The 21,112-nt window shown below is 36.0% G+C and overlaps 1 protein-coding gene and 1 long non-coding RNA gene across 4 annotated transcripts in view; one reads left to right on the top strand and one right to left on the bottom strand.

Annotated features, from left to right (window-relative positions):
• The window catches only part of ZNF654 (zinc finger protein 654), a 92,864-nt gene extending 76,610 nt beyond the window's left edge, over positions 1-16,254 (top strand). For both annotated transcript variants that reach the window (XM_047099370.1, XM_047099371.1), the window contains 3 exons: positions 8,363-8,504; positions 12,736-15,082; positions 15,676-16,254. In XM_047099370.1, coding sequence (XP_046955326.1) covers positions 8,363-8,504; positions 12,736-15,082; positions 15,676-15,683 — 2,497 coding nt within the window. In that variant the 3' untranslated portion in view covers positions 15,684-16,254. The remainder of the gene's footprint in view (positions 1-8,362; positions 8,505-12,735; positions 15,083-15,675) is intronic.
• Positions 1,848-21,112, bottom strand: part of LOC124526395 (uncharacterized) — a 22,300-nt gene continuing 3,035 nt past the window's right edge. For both annotated transcript variants that reach the window (XR_006965659.1, XR_006965660.1), the window contains 2 exons: positions 15,031-15,113; positions 1,848-3,952 (listed from right to left, as the gene is read on the bottom strand). This is a non-coding gene — a long non-coding RNA (uncharacterized LOC124526395). The remainder of the gene's footprint in view (positions 3,953-15,030; positions 15,114-21,112) is intronic.

Raw genomic sequence — 21,112 nt, 5'->3', positions numbered from 1 at the left:
GTATAAAGCATGTGTCTAGATTTTTTTTTTTTTGCATGTGGATGTCCAGTTATTCCAGCTCCATTTGTTGATGAGACTATCTCCACTCGACTGTATTATTGCCTTTGCTCCTTTGTCAAAGACCAGTTGACTATATTTATGGGGGTCTGTTTCTGGGCTCTTTTCTGTTCTGTTCTCTTGATGTATTTGTCTATTCTTTCACCAATACAACAATGTCCTTATTAGCGTTAGTCTTCCAACTTTTTTCTTCAATATTGTATTGGCTATTCTGGGTCTTTTCCTCTGCATATAAACTTTAGGATCAATTTGTTGATACCCATAAAATAACCTGCTGGGGTTTTGATTGGGATTGAATTCAATTTGTAGATCAAGATATTGACATCATGACAATATTGAGTTTTCCTATTCATGAATATGGAATATCTCTCCCATTTTAGTTTTTTGATTCATTCATTAGTTTTGTAATTTTCCTCATGTAGACTTTATATGTATTTGGTTAGATTTAAGCCTAAGTATTTCATTCTTGGGATGCTAATATAAATGGTATTGTATATTAGTTTGTGAAAACATTAAAAAAAATGTTAATGTTTATTTATTATTGAGAGGCAGAGCATGAGAGGGGCAGAGAGAGGGGGAGACACAGAATCTGAAGCAGGCTCCAGGATTCGGCTGTCAGCACAGAGCCCGACATGGGGCTTGAACTCACGAACCGAGAGATCATGACCTGAGCTGAAGTCAGATGCTTAACTGACTGAGCCACCCAGGCGCCCCAGTTTGTGAAAACATTTTTAAAGCTACTTAAAAATGATTAGTAGGATATATGAAACATCAGGTTTACCAAGAAATAATGTAATTTAGAATGCGGTATTAGAATGTTTTTAGTACATATCTTCAAATCCTTTTAGGTGAAATCATGAATAATTCTAAAAGATTCTAATAACTTCTGCCTTCCTTTTCCCAGTTCTCATGCACGCACACACACACACAGACACACACATCCTACCACTTGGACATTTTACTTTTTTTTTTTTAAGTTTATTTATTTACTTAGAGCATGTGCACACATGTGAGGGAGGGAGGGGCAGAGAGAGGGAGAGAGAGAATCCCAAGCAGGCTCTGCCCTATCAGTGCAGAGCCAGATGTGGGGCTTAATCTCATGAACCGTGAGATCATGTGACAGATGATCTCAAGAAATCAAGAATTGGACACTTAACCAACTAAGCCACCCAGGTACCCCAACATTCATTAATTCTTAAAGGATAACTAGGTTTCATTTGCCCAACATAATAATCTAAAATGATATGGGCTTATATAAGACATTTTTAAACCAATACTTTTGAATTTTAAATTCTAAAATACATATTTATTTTTCACAAACATTCTCTTTAATAGATCAGCTTAACATTAGTGGCAAATTTTAATAGAGTAGAAAGCCTTCAGTATATATTGTCTCTATTTAAAGTTTGTTTATTTTTCTTAAGTTCCAGGACTGATGTCACTGAAGATAAGAAAGTTAAGAAATAATATAAACTGCTAGGTTATTTGAATTGTTCATCCTGGTGGTTACAGCATGTTAAATTAAAGCTATATATTGGTTTGAGAGTGGTAGTGAGAAAAATTATCCAAAATAGTGAGTCATGAGATATTTGGGCTTTAAAAGGATACCACATTCCTAAGAACACCAATATTTATCTCTTAGGAATCAGTGAAAAAAAATCTTTTTTATGTTTATTTTGAGAGAGAAAGTGTGCGTGTGTGCACCCGCACAGCAGGGGAGGGTGGGGCAGGGGAGGAGAATCCCAAGCAGGCTCTGAGCTGTCAGTGCAGAGCCTGACATGGGGCTCAATCTCAAGAACTGCAGGATCATGACCTGAGCCCAAAACAAGAGTCGGATGCTTAACTGAGTCACACCCACACTCCCTGGAATCGGTCAAATTTAAATACATGTTTTACATGATATGTTTCCGTCTATCTAGTTTATTTCTCATAATAGTTTTTGAAAACTATCACCATAACAGGATTTCACAGAGCTATTTACAGCATGGACCACAGCTATCAGGCACCATAAACGTAAGACATTTCAGTCATCAGTGTTTATTCGTATACTTTCTCTCTGTTGTCCCGATTGCCACACTCTCCACTCTCCAGAAAACTGTCATTTTCATAACCAGTTCCCAGACTATCAGGTCTGTCAAACTTTAGCACTCTTCTGTCCCATGCATCACCCCCTAACCCCACCATATACACACATAATTATAAACTGGTACACGCATTAGGCAATCTTAAGGAATTTAAAATCTGTCATTCTGATATCAAGTAACTCTTTAAAAACTTTAGTAAGCATAAGGTCACACAGAAAGCTTGTTATTTAATGCAGGTTTTCATGCCTATTCTCAGAGCTTTTAATTTCATAGTGCTGGGTAAGGAACTATACTTTTTAAAATCTTTCCTCTTTGACATTTTAATTATTATGTGTAGTGGTATGGATCTCCTTGGGTTCATCTTGATCCAAATTCTCTGTGCTCCTGAGCCTGGATGTCTCTTTCCTTCCCCAGGTTGGGAAAGTTTTAAGGTATTATTTCTTCATTCTTTTGGGACCCCTGTAATGTAAATGTTTGTTTACTCAGTGTTATCCAAGATAGCCCTTAAGCCATACTCATTTTTTAAAAATTTTATTTATTTATTTATTTATTTATTTATTTATTTATTTATTTATTTATCTCTTTCTTTGTTGGAGTCCTGAGTTTATGACCGTTACTTTGAACTCTTTATCAGGTAGATCGCTTGTCCCTGTTCTGTTTAGTTCTTTTTCTGAGGCTCTGTCTTGTTCTTTCATTTGGAGCATATTCCTCTGTCCCCATTTGCTTGACTTTTCTGTTTATTTCTGTGAATTAGGTGGAACAGCTACTTCTCCTAAACTTGAAGGAATGATCCTGTGTATGGTTATCCCCTGTGTGGATTGTGTGTGCCTGACGACTTTGGCTAGCTGGCTAGAGCTGTAGCTGTCATAGGCTGGATGTCCTGGGACTCCTTGTGCTGGGGCCATGCTGGTGGGACGACCAGAGCTGAAGTAGGTGTAGGCTGGGCTGCTCCTGGGGTTTTCTGCACAGAGGGCACACTGGCAGGACAGCTGAAGCTGAAGTGGGTACGAGGTGGTCTCAGGGCTCTCTTGTGTTGTGGGTGATAGCAGAAGCTAAAGTGGGTGCAGGCTGAGGCATCCTGGGGCATTCTGTGTGGGGTGCCCTTTTCGGGCAGCTGGAGCAGAAGCAGGTGTGGACCACAGTGTCCTGGCAAGTTGTCTGGAGCTTAAGTGGTGTGGGTCTGGAGCGTTCCAGGGTACTTTGTGCCTGTGTTACCTTGTCAAGTAGTCTTGAGCTACAGTGAACACTGACAAGGGTGACCCGGTATGCACTGTATTGGGCCTCCTTAGTGAGACAGTTGGGGCTGGTATGGGTAGAGGACCAGGGCTCGTTGAGGTGGTAGGGTGTCTGGACCATGCTCCTGTCCATGCTGTCAAGGTGGATGGGGAATGTGTAAACTGTGGTGCTTGACAGCCCCCCTGACCTAGAGAAAGTTCCAGCAGTCTCCCTGCCATTTGGCAGAGTTCTAGGGCTAGATCCTTTATATTCTAGTTGCCCTTTTAAACTGCAACTTTTTTTCCTGTACCTCAGAGCAGATGAATCTGCTCATAGTCCCTTATTACTGTCCCTCCCCACTGCAGTTTACAGGGGTGAGAGTGGGGATTCCCTATTACCGTGTCTCTGTCTTTCTTGCCATTCTCTATGTGGTCGCTCTTACTTTTGTTGTTCAGCTGTTCAGTCAGTCCTCAGTTCTTCAGGAGGAATTGCTCTCTGTGTAGGTGCAGATTTGTTGTGTCCCTGGAAGAGGTGAGTTCAGGGTCTGCCTACGTCGCCATCTCGGACCTAAATTCTTAAAATATTTAAAAGAATACCTAGAAGATGAATTTAATGATAAACTCATTTAATATTATTATTTTATAGATTAAAATCTTCAGACTCAGAGATAGAGTCAAATAGCTAATTAGTAGCAGAGCTGGGTCTAGAAATTAGTGGACTTATCTTCCAGGGAAGTATATTTTTATTTAGATTATGCAAATTCATATTAAAAAGTTTACCATGTAAATTGGAATTTCAAAGAGGAGGGGATCAGGAGGCAGTGGTAAGACAATTTTAAATAGTTTTTAAAGAGTTACCATTTCTTGATATGTAGTTATTCTGAAATATAATCATGACTGTTAAAGTAGATCTTTTCCTATGCGTAAAGGAATGTTCTGACTTTGACTATATTAAGCCAACAGAATATCTTTAGCCTCTTCATTTTAATATACTCATAAGTAAACTGAAATCCCAAGTACAAACAAACAAACAAACAAACAAAAAAATGCTTTCTTCTTTTGGCTAACCATTTTACTATTTAGGGAGGGATCTTAAAAATAGAAGAGTGCCTATCTTTCCTGCCCCCACCCACTGGCACCTTCTAAGAATAGAAGCTGGGTGTGTGACTCCCAGCTGCCTAACTGGAAAGGAATCTTCAGCCTGTTCCTTTGTCCGTCCTTCTGAGTGGGCGGGGTACTGATTACCTGCTCTCTTATTTCTTCTACCTCTCCTCAATATTTCTGAATGCTGGGGTCCTTTTCTCTTACTTCTAAAAGTTGATTTTCACCATAACTTGAAGAGCAGGATTCTTTCATGCCTCCAAGGTCTGTGTTGTCTGTTTCATTTTGGCTTTCCCTATGAACCAGCTTACCTCATCTCCCCCGTCTCTGTGGACAGAACCTGATCCATAGTCCAGTTTTGCTCTATCTGAAGCCAGTAGAGCAAGCAACCAACCCCATTTCTCTGCCATTTGCTAACAATAACAAGTAGTAGTAATAATAACAGCAGCTACTAATATCTTCTGAGTGCTTCCTATAGTCTGTATTTCATATATACATTCCCATGTAAATAATGCCATGTAAATAATGAAGTAATGAAGTAAATAATGAAGCTAAGATTCAAACCCAGGCAGCCTGACTCACAGCCTCTATTAAATATTACTTACTATAAATAGATCAAACATAAAAAAAATGTATGTTGTAAAGGTGGCTGTAGACCCTGTTATAGCCTACATTCTCTGCAGCCTGTTACTTGATGATTTTATTAGTAGCTAGCTACTTGGGAAATGTGTTTGTGTACCATATAGGAGCTATGTTTTCTAAAGGACTTCTGTTTGAGAAGAAAATGTAAGCTTCATCAACACTGTTTGCTCATGAGCAAAGAAGACTATTGTGGGTTTTCAGAGCATTTTGTTTTCCTTCAAAATCTAAAGTACAAGTAAAACCTGATACCCCTTTTATAAATTCAGTCAAAATGGAGCTTCATAATCATATCCTGAGATTTCTGCTTTGCCTACTTTTAGAAAGCTAAAATCCATACTGGCAGCCCTTTCCTGGCAAATTTATTAGAATCTTGGGATTACATTTTGTTCATCAAGTTTCATCCTGAATTAACAGAAACAAAGGGAAATGAGATCTCTCTCTTCAAAAAAGAAAAATAATAATAGTGTACCCTAAGGATGTCTATTAGGAGTCTCAATTTATTTTTTGGAGCAAGTTGGAGAATATATACATTTCTAATATGTTAAACATTGATCTGTGTAATAGTGAGTGCAATGAATACTCTCCCCTAATTTCCAACTATCATTTTTTATTTTTTGTCTTTAAATCTGTTGCAGAGATCTGCCAGGTCTTCTTAAACACAGTAATCTGCTTGCCTTCTATCTCATCCCTTTGTTTATAAAATACCCCTTATTTAGAATGTCCACCATCATCTTATACATCATTCTGGGTCTGCAATTTCCCTTAATAGATTTTCTCAAGAGGCTCCCTCTAAATGCTCTTAGCATTTAGGAAGACATTTTTTTTTTTTACCACTTTATTAACTAGCAAATATTTGTTGAATAAATCTCACTGGTTGGTACTATTAAGATTATAAAGATAAGGAAAGAATAAAGGAAGTTAGTGATTTATGAAACATCAGTACATACCAGACATTTCACCTAGGTGTTTTCATTTAACTGTCCATTATTTTTATGTCTAAGAAAACTGGATAAAAGAGATAAAAGCCACCTAGCTGGTAATAAAATGGAGTTAGAATTTATACTAGTCAATTTGCAAGTGATAGCATCCTATGTCTAATTAGTTTAGGAAAAAGTTAGTGCACATGGAAAAAATACTGGGTCATGACAAAGAAAGGGGAAGGATAGAATAGGTCCCCAAAGATAACTGCTTCCAGGGACACTGATTTTTCTGCCAGTTGACTTCATTCTCTCCTGTTGCAGACCGGAAGGAATGTCAACAGTCTCCAGCCTTCATAGTTTAGAGTTGAGAACATTCCAGGGACTCTGACCGGCCTGACTGGGGTCAGTTTCCTATAATTAATATCATAAGGAGGGTGAGGACGGTCACATAGTTCAAATGGTTACTGGGGTTCCAACCTTGTGTAGTAGGTTATTTCCAGAAAAAGATGGCTCACTGTGAACTGGGTAATATCACACCATTTAGGATAGAATGCCCTAATGAGAAATCTCTTATTCCCAGTCTCATGTTTTTGCCACTACCTCCACTATACAATGTGTCACTGAAATTAACAATGGGGATTAACAACAGTTGGGGGAACAGGCCCCATAAAATATCAACAAGGAAATACATGAAAGGCATGAAACCAACAAGAGGGATAGATCTATTCTGAGGTAGTTATCACTTTAGATTGGGGTATTGTGAAGGCATTCACGAAGAAGGGGTATTTGATAATGGACTCTGAAAGATAAGCTCATCTTAGAAATGAGGTACTTTCTGAGTACAGCAATTAGCATAAAAAAAATGAGAATAAACAAAGCACATTAACTAACCTTGAAGAGTGCCCAGGATTATAATCCTATCCTGACTCCAAAACCCACGTTTCTGTTGCTGTTAATACTATGTGACATATGGAATAAGCACTGAATGAAATTATTTGAAAGTCTGGAAACAGAGCAGTTTAGCAGCTGTAGAAGTGCATATGTAAAATTAGAGGGCCTAAGGTGGTAGCACTGAGAAAGAATGGCATGGCTATGGGCAAAAATATAATTAGAATACAAAGGCTGTGGAAAATAAACAGATTAGAACCAAACAGGTTCGAGGAATGTTTAGTGTCATTGACTGGCCTAGCAAAAGATAATCAATTTTGCAGGAGTATTATTCATTCTAAGTGGGTTATGGTGATAGAAAGCAATCTAAATTGAAATACCCAGAAATGGAAATTGGGAAAGAAGTCAGAGCTACAGATTTGGGAGCAAAGTGTGAAACCTGGTGAGCTTTTATATGCAAAAAAAGTGGGGTTGTGAACTGAAACTTATTAACACCCATACAGCTAGAAGAAGATGGAATTAGAATTTTGGCTTTACTACTTCTGTGTTGCTTGCCATTATTTTCTGTTTTGTGCTTTCTGTATTGTCTCTCTACGTAGACTATGTACACCTTCACGATAGTAGTCAAGCTATCCTTAGACTTAACAGCTGCATGTGCTGGGCTCAAAGTACATGCTCAGTAAATCACTTAAAAAAAAAAAAAAAAACCAAAACCATTTTCATCAATTATCTTAATACTTTTTAGATTATGATGCTTTATGTAACTTGACACACTTTAAAGAATTCTAATTTACTAGAATGGGATACCTAAACATATCAATTATATGTTGATTTCCTTTGCCTCAAGACCCACTGCTCCTCCTTTGTCCATCTAATAACCTTGGCCACATCTGAGAAACCAATCTACCTGTGAAATGCTTTAAATGGCCCATAGCTTTTCTGTTTAAAAATACTACATCTTAAGGAAGAATAGATGATCTTAAACATAAAATTTCAGAATCAGTACTACAGTGTCTTACACTTTAAACCTATACCACAACAGGTATCTTAATAGATTGAAAATGAAGAACATGGATATATCTTTATAGAAAGTATACAAAATTGATTTCTAAATTTACAAGTAAAGTATTAATTAAAGGTCAAAGTTTATTTTTTTAAAGTAATATCATTGATATAGGTACACTGGGATTAGAATTTGTTATCATGTACTAAAGGTGCCTTGGGTTTGTCAGCATATGATTGGAATTCATTCCTGATCACTGAAGATTACAATTTCTGATCTCTCTTTTTGTCCCATACAGGTAGCAGAAGTAGCTGGAGGTTAACATAATATCCATTTATGCCCATTTTGTATCCATCGCAGCCAGGGTACTATAGAATCAGCAAAAGATAGCTAATGCCTGTATTTGAATAAACTCTATTTTTAATATTTCTCTTTTTTTTTTCTCATTTACAGGGAGTTGATTTTCATATGGAGTAAACTTCAGCTTAAGTCTAATCCTTCAAAGCAAGTTTTTGTAGATCAATGCTACCAGCTTTTAAGAACAGCAACTAATGTGAGAGTCATATTTCCTTTCATGAAAATCATTAAAGATGAGGTAAATAGGATATATTTATCCCTTAATTTTAAATGAAATGTAAATGACAGTTCACCGAAACTTGAATCTTTTATGATAAAATGTTTCTGAAGAGAAGGAGGATTCAAAGGCCACATATCATATCCTTCCCTTTCCCCAGCTGCAATCTCCCAACATGGTACTAAGCATTTACATAAGTGAAAATAACTGAAAAAAGACTGAAAAACTGCCAATTTACTGTTACTTAAAATTTAATATGGGAACAACTGCTTCGATAAGAAGTAATTATCTCTTTTCTTTAAAAGTGTCACTTTTAACATTATCCTAACTCCTGTTTGTAGAATCTTAACTTATTTGCAAATGAACTTTGTACATACATAGGTCACTTTCACAGAAAAATATAGTTCATAATTTTAAGTCTGGTGTTAAGGTGAAAAGGAACAATGAATTCTGAAGCATTTTTGAAATCTGACAAATTTTTAAATTATTTATTTGAAGTAACAGTAAAATTCATTACCTGTTTTTAAAAATAGTTCTGAAGTAAGTTTTTCATGGTCACTTAAAAGTGAATACAGTTCTGTGTAAGACTCTTACATAGGCATGAAACTGGATCCTGCAAATGCTTTAACTTTTTCCCCTCAAATATTAACAGAACCTTGAATACCAAGATAGGTAAGATAAAGCTACCCTACATTTTAGGTAGCTCCATTTGGCTGAATCTTTATATGGGTTATTTTTAAATATATAAGGAACATCCAATAAATAATGTATTTTAATATTTCTTATAAATTTATCCATTTTTCACACTAATTATGTCATTCATTGGATGTATGACCGTGTAGTGATTATATTCCCATGATATAAAGTTAGCAGCATTATATTCAGAGAGCTTTGTAAATTTCCGATTTTATTTTACTAACTGCATTCATAGCTTCATTATTAAACAGTGAAATGTCATTCAGATGCATTGTTGGGGCACCTGGGTGGCTCAGTCTGTTAGGCATCCAGCTTTGGCTCAGGTCATGATTTCGCTGTTCATGAATTTAAGCCCCATATCAGGTTCTGTGCTGACAGTTCAGAGTTCAGAGCCTGGGGCCTGCTTCAGATTCTGCATCGCCCTCTCTCTCTCTGCCCCTCCCCCACTTGCCCTCTCTCTCTCCCTCTCTCAAAAATAAACATTTAAAAAAAAATGCATTGTCAAAGTTAATCTCTACCCCCATCAAAAAGGGAAAGAAAACCAAACAAGCTATGTTTTAGAATCCTTCCAATATTTATTTATTTTTATTTTTATTTATTTAAAAAAATTTTTTTTGAGAGAGAGAGACAGAGTGTGAACACAAGAGGGGCAGAGAGAGAGGTAGACAACAGAGTCTGAAGCAGGCTCCAGGCTCTGAGCTGTCAGCACAGAGCCCAATGCGGGCCTTGACCCACGAACTGTGAGATCATGACCTGAGCTGAAGTTGGACACTTAACTGACTGAGCCACCCAGGCACCCTCCTTCTCAATATTTAAATTGCACCAGAATCACCAGTAAAACTTTTTTTGTTAATTTTTTTTTTTTAATGTTGATTTATTTTTGAGAGAGACAGAGACAGAATGTGAGTGGGTTAGGGGCAGAGAGAGAGGGAGACACAGAATCCGAAGCAGGCTCCAGGCTCTGAGCTGTCAGCACAGAGCCTGATGCGGGGCTCGAACTCACAAACCGTGAGATCATGACCTGAGCCAAAGTTGGATGCTCAACCAACTGAGCCACCCAGGCACCCCAGTAAAACTTTTTAAAAAATAAAAATGTATCCATATATATATATACATAGGATTCTTATTTGCACCAAAAGTTGAGTTTTGTTATGCAAAGTTTACAATGTAGGTGATGTTCAGCCAGTTGTCATAAAGCTTTCTTATTTTCACATGTCTACTCAACATGAGAATATAAGAGGAAAAATTCAAAGATGAAATAAATATTGAAAATGTGCTTAACTGTGTATACTCTACTAAAAACATCTTTAATGATGGAATAAATCATATACGTGCTTTAGCGCTCTGAAAAGAAGCAAAAAGAATGCCGTGTGAATTCAGAAGAATGAGACCTTACAAATGGCTTATCTGAAAAGGCTCACAGAGGAAGATGCTTTAAGCTGGGTTTTAAACGATAGAGGAGGAGAACACTAACATGTAAAGGATTTTGCAGTTTACAGAGCACTTTTGCCTCACTACATCAATTGTTTTTCCCACAAGTGTCCATTAGCATTAATATGGTAGGAGAAAAACATGAGGAAGTGTGTGGGAGATGAAACTAGTCAGAGACTGCCTGAAGTTGTAGGGCTGGTGGGTGGTGGTTGTTGGAAATACTTAAGGGACTTGCATGCCGCTCTGAAAGTTGGAACTTCAGTCCATAAATATACTGGGATTGTTGAAGGATTTCAGGTAAGGAAGTATCCTGTTGCATTTTGTGATGATTTTGAATTTTTTTTAAAGTTTTATTCTTTTTAATTTTTTTAAATGTTTATTTTTAAGAGAGTGAGTGAGCACAAACTGGGGAGGGACAAAGAAAGAGGGGGACAGAGGATCCGAAGAGGGTTCTGCGCTGACAGCAGCAAGCCTGATATGGGACTTGAACTTATGAACATGAGATCATTACCTGAGCTGAAGTTGGATACTCAACTGACTAAGCCACTCAGGTGCCCTATGATCTTAAAAATTTTAGACTTGGGCAGCTGGATACATGATAATTTCATGAGTTAAGACAGAGGATGTAGATAGAACTTAGGAGAGAGAGAAGGAATTCTGTTTTGAAGCAGTGAATTTTGAATTTACTATATCTGGGAAATCTAGGTGGAAATACCTAATTGTGATAGATACGAAGAAATAAAAAATTTGAGTTCAGAAAAGGATTCCAAGCTGAAATGATGGATTTACATAGGAGAAAGCTAACGTCAGTAGGATAGATCCAATCCCATTCATATTTGCAAACATTTATTTAAAGGTCAACATATTATGCCAACTTCTATGTTAACGACAGGAGGATATAAAAAATGAGATACTGTCCCTGTGATTTAAGAATCCAAAGTCAGGGCATAGGGGCATATACAGTTACAAAACAATATATGTGTACTTTTTATAAATAAGTATAAACTATTCTCAGTGGAAAGAAGAGGGATGTTTAACTCTACTCCAGGGCTGGGGCCAGAATATGAATGGGGAGAAAAACTTTCAGAGTAAAACTGACTCTCAAAAAATGAACAGGAAATGGGTAGAAATTTACTACCTAGATAACATGGGATTATAACATGCAAAGTTAAGGTCTGCCTGTGGAAGTGTAAGTAAGTAGTCAAGCAGGTCTACAAAGCACATAAAGGACTAAGAAGACATGAAGCTGGCAAGGTAGTGTTCCTCCCTGTCATCTACATATGCAGGCAGCGCATGTGCATGTGAGCACACACACATACACACACACACACACACACACACGCACAATCTTAAAGACATATTATCATTGTATCTTTTTTCTATTCAAACAAGCATTTAGATCATTTCTGATCACTAGAGGCATCATTTATAATTTGAGTTAAGGTGGACACATAACAAATTCCCAAGTTCAGTTACCTGTGAGTCATCAGTAAAAGTTTCAAAGCTTGATAATTTTCAGATAACTTCCAAGTAGGTTCATTATTTTGATTTTTATTAGATTTGGAAAGACTGTAATTGCCCTGTTCATGTGGGCCCCACTTTTCCTCTTACTTGGATAAATAATGTTATTTAATAAGATAAGTAATGTTTTTAGTGCAGGTTTATGAATGTCTGTAAGCAGTCTTTTTTTTTTTAAATCTAGCTCTTTTTAAACATCAAAATTGATAAATGCTTTAAACATTTATTTAACTTAAGCATTATTCAATTTAACCCTTCTACCTTAGAATGTAAGATTGGTACCTAAAATAAATGGGGGGCTAGATTTGTAAGAAACCTTAATCACCATAAGGTTATGAAGCATTTTTTATCGATTAGTAGGGTTTGTCAAACTTAAAAACTAATTAAATTGGAAGCTAAAATGCTATCTCCTCCAGATTATTGTCAAGTTAAAGAAGAAAGATTTACTTCTATATTAAAGAAGAATTAAAATAAGGCTACCTGATGAGGAAAACTGCACATGTAGCATAATGTGTTTATTTAGCTCTCATTTCAGAGTTATATTTAAAAAAATAAAACAATGTAAAAATTTTTACAAAGGTATTTAGTAATATTTTTCCTCTTACAGGTTGAAGAAGATGGCTTACAAATCTGTGTTGAAATATGTGGTTGTGCCCTACAACTAGATCTTCATGATGATCCCAAAACTAAATGTTTAATATATAAAACAATTGCACATTTTTTGCCAAATGATTTGGAGATCCTCAGGATTTGTGCACTCTCAATATTTTTTCTTGAGCGCTCCCTGGAAGCTTACCATACTGTTGAAGAGCTTTACAAACGTCCAGATGAGGAATATAACGAAGGCACAAGTAGTGTTCAAAATCGAGTTCGTTTTGAATTACTTCCGATTTTGAAAAAGGGATTGTTTTTTGATCCTGAATTCTGGAACTTCGTAATGATTAAGAAAAACTGTGTAGCATTATTGAGTGATAAATCAGCAGTTAGATTTCTAAATGAAAGTACACTGGAAAATTCTACAGGTAATCTGAAAAAGGCAGTGGAACAGCAAGGTTTAGATGAAGGGCTTGACTCTCTTACCGATCAGAGCACTGGAGAGCCTGATCCTGATGATTTGTCTAGAGTGCAACCTAAGGGTCACATTAATACTAAGAAAAATCTTATGGCTCTTAATGTTTCCAAAGTAGATCACAATGTCCCAAGGCATCGGTGTATGTTATGTAACAAGGAATTTCTAGGCGGTCACATTGTAAGGCATGCCCAGGCTCATCAGAAAAAGGGCAGTTTTTCATGTGTGATATGTGGTAGGAAATTTAGAAACAAAGGACTTATGCAGAAGCATTTAAAGAATCATGTTAAGAAAATACAAAGACAGCAAATTGCTGCAGCTCAACAGGAGGATCAAGAAATCCCCGCTGTGGAAGAAATAAATTGTTCCGATGCTTTCATTTCATTTGAGAATGGGAATTCTGATAATAAGGATTTGGAAGCAGACACACTTACTGCTTCCAGTGATGGAAACAAAGAGGTCATCCCTGCACATGTGGCTGAATTCATTGAAATTCCCGTAAGTGTATCCGAAGATGTAATTGAGAACATGATTGAAAATGGGAATCCTGATACTTCTTTAAATAATGTCTCAGAACCTTTGCCTGTATGTGAGGATGACTATGAGGAGGAAGAGGATGAAGAAGGTGATTATGAAGAAGACGATTATGACCTGAATCAAGAAACCTCCGTACTTCATAAAATCAATGGAACTGTGTGCCATCCAAAAGAGATATATGCTACAGATCAAGAAGGGAACTTTAAGTGCCCTGCTCTTGGTTGTGTCAGGATATTTAAAAGAATCGGATTTCTAAATAAACATGCAAGGACTGTACATCCAACTGATTTAAATGTGCGGCAAACGGTAATGAAGTGGAGCAAAGGAAAATGCAAATTCTGTCAAAGGCAATTTGAAGATTCTCAACATTTTATAGATCACCTTAATAGACACAGCTACCCAAATGTGTACTTCTGTTTGCATTTTAATTGCAACGAGTCATTTAAGTTGCCATTCCAGCTTGCTCAGCACACAAAAAGTCACAGGATATTTCAAGCTCAGTGTAGTTTTCCAGAATGTCACGAGCTTTTTGAAGATCTTCCTCTGCTCTATGAACATGAAGCTCAGCACTATTTGAGTAAAACACCAGAATCCTCCGCACAACCAAGTGAAACAATTCTTTGGGATGTTCTTACAGACTCAAATCCTAATCATCAGGAAAAAGACTCATCTAGTAATGAGAAACAAACTCTCACTCTGCCAGTTTCTACTAGCAAATCAAGGAAAGATTCCATAGAACCAAAGACGTGTACAGAAAGTATGGAGAAGAAAACAGATGGTTTAGTTCAGAATGGAAATGAACATTCTGACGACACTGTTTCTGATATAAGCTTGATAGACCAAAAGATGCCTGACATAGAGCCAAATTCTGAAAGTAATTATAGTATTAGTGATTTAGTCAATGGACACAGTGGAACAGAGCAGACACCTTTAGTTTCGTCAGAGCCTGCTTTGAAAACTGATACAAACAGAATCAGGACAGAAAATGGTTCCATTTTACCCAGTGTTGTACCACAAGAACATAATACCCTGCCAGTATCTCAGGCACCTTCCAAACCAAATCTGACGAGTGAACATACTTCATATGGCTTAATTTTAACAAAGCCATATGTCAGACCACTGCCTCCCAGTTACCTTGATGAACGGTACCTTAGTATGCCAAAACGCAGAAAATTTCTGACTGATAGAGTAGATGCCTGTTCTGATCAAGATAACGTTTGTAAAAAATCCGTGAAAAGATTAAGATGTGGCAAATGCCTGACCACCTACTGTAATGCAGAAGCACTTGAGGCTCACCTTGCACAAAAGAAATGTCAGACACTCTTTGGATTTGATTCAGATGATGAAAGTAAGTCTTCTATCTTCTTAGTAGGTGTTATCTGTAGAAACAGAAAATGCCATAGATCTTTATGAGGTTAAGAAAGTTAACATTTGCATAGTGCAGATTATAAAGCACCACCCCATATGTTATTTCTTTCAATCCATACCACTACTATGAAGGTGATATTACTATTCCTGTTTCATAGATCAAGCAACTGAAATTCACAAGTGAGTAATTTGCATAGGTACAGCCTATGAACTTGTGGAAGCCAGAACTTGTACATGGTTTTTCATGTTCTTTGATCATACTCTTCACTGTGTGTCCAAGACATTTTCTTCATTGCAGATTTCATGTAATAAAAATTTTAGAAATGAAGTAATTATGATGGAAATGTTTTTCATCTGCATGCCAGAATATAAACCAAGTGAAGCTGAGCTTCTATTATAGAAACAGAAGGGAAAAAGAACCAGAAAATAACTGAAAAAAATTGAGCAAAAGAAAAGCTTGCTTTTCTACTAATAACAATATTTTTCGAATGAGTAAGGGGTAAAATAGGAATCTAACTTAGAATTCCAGTTGAACTATAAAATTTGAATTAACAGACATGTTCTGTTTTACAGGTGCCTGATAAAAATGTTTCAGAATGATCTGTCGATCAAGCAGTAGTGTGAGAAAAGCACTGCAAGAAATTGCATCATCAGTTTGCTATTTTCCTGATGGCCTTAATTTTCAAGCGGTCTTGGATTTACTAAAGATAAAGACAAAGCACATTTTCTAGAATGAACTCAGAGAGGAGATGTGCTGGTTTAGACTCCAAAAGGGTTATTAAAAAACTCCCAAAGTACCAGTTATCCAGAAAACCACATTTTTTAAAAAGTTGATGACTATTAATGCAGCATGTTCAGTTTTACCTATGTGAGAAACATGTTCGGGCAACTAGTCAGAAAGGAAAACCAGCTATGGCCTTACAGAAAGGGAAAAGTTAACCAGTTATTAAAAAAAGGGGGGGGGGGGAAATGGGGGTGGTTTACAATAAACAGCTTAAAGTATTCTACAAAAGAAATTTGTTTTCTTGTCATGCATAATCAGATTATGTCCTCCCCTTCTCGTCAAACACGGTTTAAAGAACTATTGGTATTTGGTTTATTATAATTTAAAAACTGATACATGAAAATAAAATTTGATTTATCACCATGCTATCCATAAAAGATTGTAACTTGTTTCCAGATGATTGATTAGACAGGATAGAGTTCAATGAATGGCATGCCAGCACTGAAAATTAAACAAAAGAAAACAAAACACTTTGCTAATAAGCTCCACTTTCCATTTTGGTAATACCAATGAGTTGTATTTAAAGGCAGCAGTGTCAAATAGAAAAAGAACCATCAGGAACTTTGAGGAGAGATGGGAGGAATCTAAGACCATTAAAGGCTATCTAGTTGAAGGAAAACACTGAATTGCAAATAACTCAATGTGAATAATGGTATAAGCACACTGGGATATTTCTATTTGTATATAGAGTAGTGTTAGGACATTGCTTGATGATTCATAGTAAGGTCCTTTTAGACATTAATGTGAGTTATCTAAGTACAGTCCTATAAAAATAACTGGCTGTAAAAAAAATATGTCAGCTAAAATCAGGTCAAGAATTCATTGGTTTTATTCAGTTAGGAGAGTTAATTCTAAAATAAGCCATACTACTCATGCTTTCTTATTTATTAGTGATGAATTTGGTCTGAATAGTAATTTTTATATATAAAAGGAAATATGTACACAAAAATTTGCACAGCAAGAACACAGTTAAGATATATTGATGCTTTTATTTTCCTTGATGACCAGTAATTTTCCTAAGGAAGATTTTAACTTACTAGTCAATGAATTGTTCAAACACAAAATGTTTTTTAAAATACCCTCTCAGATATGTTCCACTTGTACATTCTCTAAAAGAGGAAATTTAGTGATCTTTTACCTAGTAGTGTGTTAATCTATAGCAGGGATAAAACGAACAAAAATACAAAGGCAAAATCTTAAAAAATGGAGCTACTAATGTGCCATCGTCAACCAAATATTCCAGTTATTCAAACAGACACGTTTTTGTTCAAAGCAGATAATCTTGTCAGACCTTAGTATTATAGCTTCTTTAATGAAGTCACTAAGGAAGGGGCATTTCTTCAAGGTAGCATCCAGACTTTATCAAGTTGGGATTTCCAGGCCATGAGGATTTTAAAAAATTCCCAATTTTATTATTTATTCATTCACTACTATGCAAGTGATAGTCACAAGTCCATTCCAATCAAATTTAAGTTTTTGTTTTGTTGTGTAGCCTACATTAGGCTGTGGGATTTACATTTAAATGACACATAAGTAAATGCAACTCAATCAGATTTTTAAATCCGTTAAGGTCAACTAAAAAAAAAAAAAAATGTTTTCCATATTTCCTAAAGCTAAAAATATACTTGAGTTCTATTTCAGTTCAATATAAAGTACATCATGTAATAAAAAGTCTGTTTGGACACTATTTGGACAGTGAGGTCTTTTTTTTTTTAATATAATTTCTGCATTGTATATTTTCCAGAAGTTTAAAATTACAATTTAGCATTTTATCACATCTTTTAACTTTCACTTTTTATAAGTTGTGACTATTGACATAAATCCATGTCTGAAAATTGTTATTTTTATTCATTATGCAGTTCATATCAAGAGGTTTTAAACATATTCCACTTGTTAATTTTATCTTTAATTTGAGGTTTTATTTCTACTTTTGTGTTGCTAAGGGAAAACTATTTCTGAAACATTGAGATCAAATTGGCCTATAAATAATTAAATCAAGGAATGTTTTATAAAAATCTATTTGGCTATGCTGTTCTAAACCTCTTTATATAATCCTCAAATAATTGCTATTGAAAGAATGTGTACATTTCATCATGTATGTCTTATAAAGCATAAACTTAGATCATTTTGCTTTTGTGGGGTGCATAAACTTCCAACAGTTCTCATTGGGGATTTGGAAGAAAAGGAAGCTTTCTTATTCCTCAGTTCTTCTCTTTTACTTTTCTACTTCTTCTATTTTGAGGATGTGTTTATCTTACATGGACCAAGTTTCAATCTTTTTTTTTTTAATAAAAATTTCCTTCAAAACATTAAATATTAACTTTCTGCTGTTTCAGTAAGGTCAAGAAAATAGCAAATCTGAATTTTTGCTGCTCAGATATTACAGAAAAGAGGGATCTCCGTGGACAAGGACACTGGTACTTTGGGCTCTAGCCATATCCATTTTTTTAAACCACCGATTATATGAGTAGATAACTTATCACACTGAACTTGTGATTCTTTTCAAATCACACTTGAAGGTTCAGCCGTACTCCTTTCATGTTTGGTTTAAACTGTTGTATGGATGAAAAACCTAAAAGGGATGATAGTGTTTATCTTTTAATTTATTTGGTACTGTAAAACACCTTTTCAGAATGCCTAAATGCTGCATATGCATTTTGGAATTGTTAATATGTGAAAGATATTACAGATTCAGCAAGAAAGGAAATTTGTGCTTCCTTGTTGAACATTAAATTATTTTACTTTGCATTTTATAAGAGTACAAATTAAAACTGAGCCATTGAACTGCAATAATTCAACAATAGCGTCTCATTTCAAGAAATTTTTTGTACTGTACATAGACTTGTTCAATAAAACATTGTCCTTGTTGGTAATGAAGTGTTCAGTTTTATGTAGCACATTGCTTCAAAAGGAATTAGGCTTAAGGTATATATTCAGTAAGAAATTTCTATTAGGTCTCCTAAGAGAGTAACTTAGTTAATATTACCATATTCAGATGATTAATTAAAAAAAATTTAAAATAGAAAAGTCTAAAAGTTTACATAAAACCTTTTTAGACATTATTTTAACTTATGTCTACATGCAGGAATTACAAGTTGATAGAATGCTGGTTCCTCAAGTTATTTCAGGTACCCTTTGCAAACTTAGTAGGTGGACAAATTATCAGAACTCTTCAAATGAAAGACAGTGGATGGATTTATCTATGTTGGTAAATCTTCAAAGATGAAGAGCCTCTGGTGGAATTCCAAACAAAGAACCAAACACTGGGAAGTCACTTTGAAATAAGATGTAAATATGATGAAAATTACTTCCTAAAAAGCATTTCAGTGGGACAATGTGTAAACCAATTAATCTGTATCTAAAAGTGAGGTCTGTGAGCGTGAGGGCTCCTACTTTTCTGGTTGACTAACAAAGCAAAACCCCCTACACTCAGCTATAACTTGCAACAGGAAAAGAATGAGAGGTGAAGTAGAAAAAGTACCTGTTTGATGCGATGAGATACCAATGCAAATGAAAGGACAGTGTCAAATACAGTGGTTTGTACATATTACAAACATGCTTGGAAAAACACTGACAAAGCTATGGAAGCGCTCTAGACCTGAGATCTAGAATTCTCAGCCTATGCTTTACGATCATGATTTTAGACTACTACATGTATTGAGGAAGTATTTAGATAAAAAATATTGGGTTTATCTAATTTTTCTTGAGACTTGAGGAATTTTGGGAAGCAGTCAAATATTACTAAGTGTGCTTCCACGATAAACAAATGAGGTTGCCTTTCAGTGCATAATATAAATTCCATACCAATTTCAAGAGTGAACTGATAAGAGTCAGAAGTTTGGGCTACCTATCAATACGTCAAATGGAGGCAATCCAATATTACATGGAGTAAAAACTAAAAATGAGAGGGAGGTCCATGCCTTAACTTATGAGTGCTACACAAAGGAGAAGAAATGTCTTCTGTGTTACCAAATTATACTAGCTGTTTTATATGTTATCTCTAATTAAAACAACTCATAGATATGAACTCTGCATTTTAGAAACCAAACCTCAGATATATTAACTAACTTGACTGAAGCCACAGGACAGGTGGGATTGAAAAATCAGAGGTGTCCTCCTAAAACCATAATGCCATGCAGTTTTCTCTACAAATATGGGTGGATCTAATATATCCAAAGAGAGGATTAGACTTTCCTCAGGATCAGTGATTTCAGAGACAAAGGATGAAATCTGGTAGGGGCAGGTGGCCGAGGTTTCATTTTCTTCTACTAGCAGTGATTCTTACTCTTACAGTTTGGTCCTGGGAGCACCAAAATCAGCATCATCTAAGAACTTGTTACAAATGCTAAATTTTGGTCAGTTGAGGGACCAGTCTGTTGTTTAACAAGTCCTCTGGGTGACTCTAATGATGCTAAGGTTTAAAAACCACAGATCTAAGGCATCAAGCTGCTTCATATTTCCCCAGAAGGTAAACTATTCCCCCTTAAATTCATAGAGCATTCTTAGAAACTCTTGATGTCCAGGACATTTAAAGAAGGTCCCCTATTAATAGGTACTTAAATAACTACAGTTGGGTGAAATAGATATTGTAATACTAAGATCTCACCCCCCCCCCAAGCCACTCTAATCTAGAAAACCTTATTTTTTTTCTCAAAAAGTATTAAGTGAAAACTACCAGAATGTGATTTAATGGAAGCAGCTCAAACAGATGTGGGGACCAACTGTATTCAAATTCCAGCATGATAGTTTATGGTTGTGGAGCCTTAAGCAATTAAGTGCATCCCACTGAGCTCAGACTCCCACATATGTCAAAAGAGGAGAGCTATTCTTGCAAGGTTGTAAGAATTAAGTAGGTGAAGGGCCCAGTGCTGAGCCCTTAACTGTTAACAGTTTTACTAAATTTCTCTTCAGGTCATGGTTCTTGTACTGGCTTTGGCTCTAGACAAAAATAGCCGTGCTGTTTTATTCGTGCATTTTTCACTACTGCTCCCTTCACCTGTAATTCTTCACCTTCTTTCTGTCCCACCCCTCATTCTTTGCGTTATCTTCTTAGGCATCACCACTTTCTCCAGAAAGCCTGATCTCTCTTGGTAACTCATTTCCCAATTAAAACCTCCTTCTCCCAGACTTCCTCCTCTCAGCAAATGGCAGCTCATTACCCAAACCAAATCTTGCAGTTATCCCGAACCCATTATCAAGTTTTCCACTCTACCTCCAGCCACCAGC

This window comes from Lynx rufus, unplaced genomic scaffold (assembly GCF_022079265.1).
Source record: "Lynx rufus isolate CCGP_SWC_20201006 ecotype Redwood Valley unplaced genomic scaffold, mLynRuf1.p SCAF_5, whole genome shotgun sequence".
Taxonomy (NCBI): domain Eukaryota; kingdom Metazoa; phylum Chordata; class Mammalia; order Carnivora; family Felidae; genus Lynx; species Lynx rufus.
The sequence above is the reverse complement of the archived record's forward strand: the minus strand, read 5'-3'. Positions and strand labels throughout refer to the sequence as shown.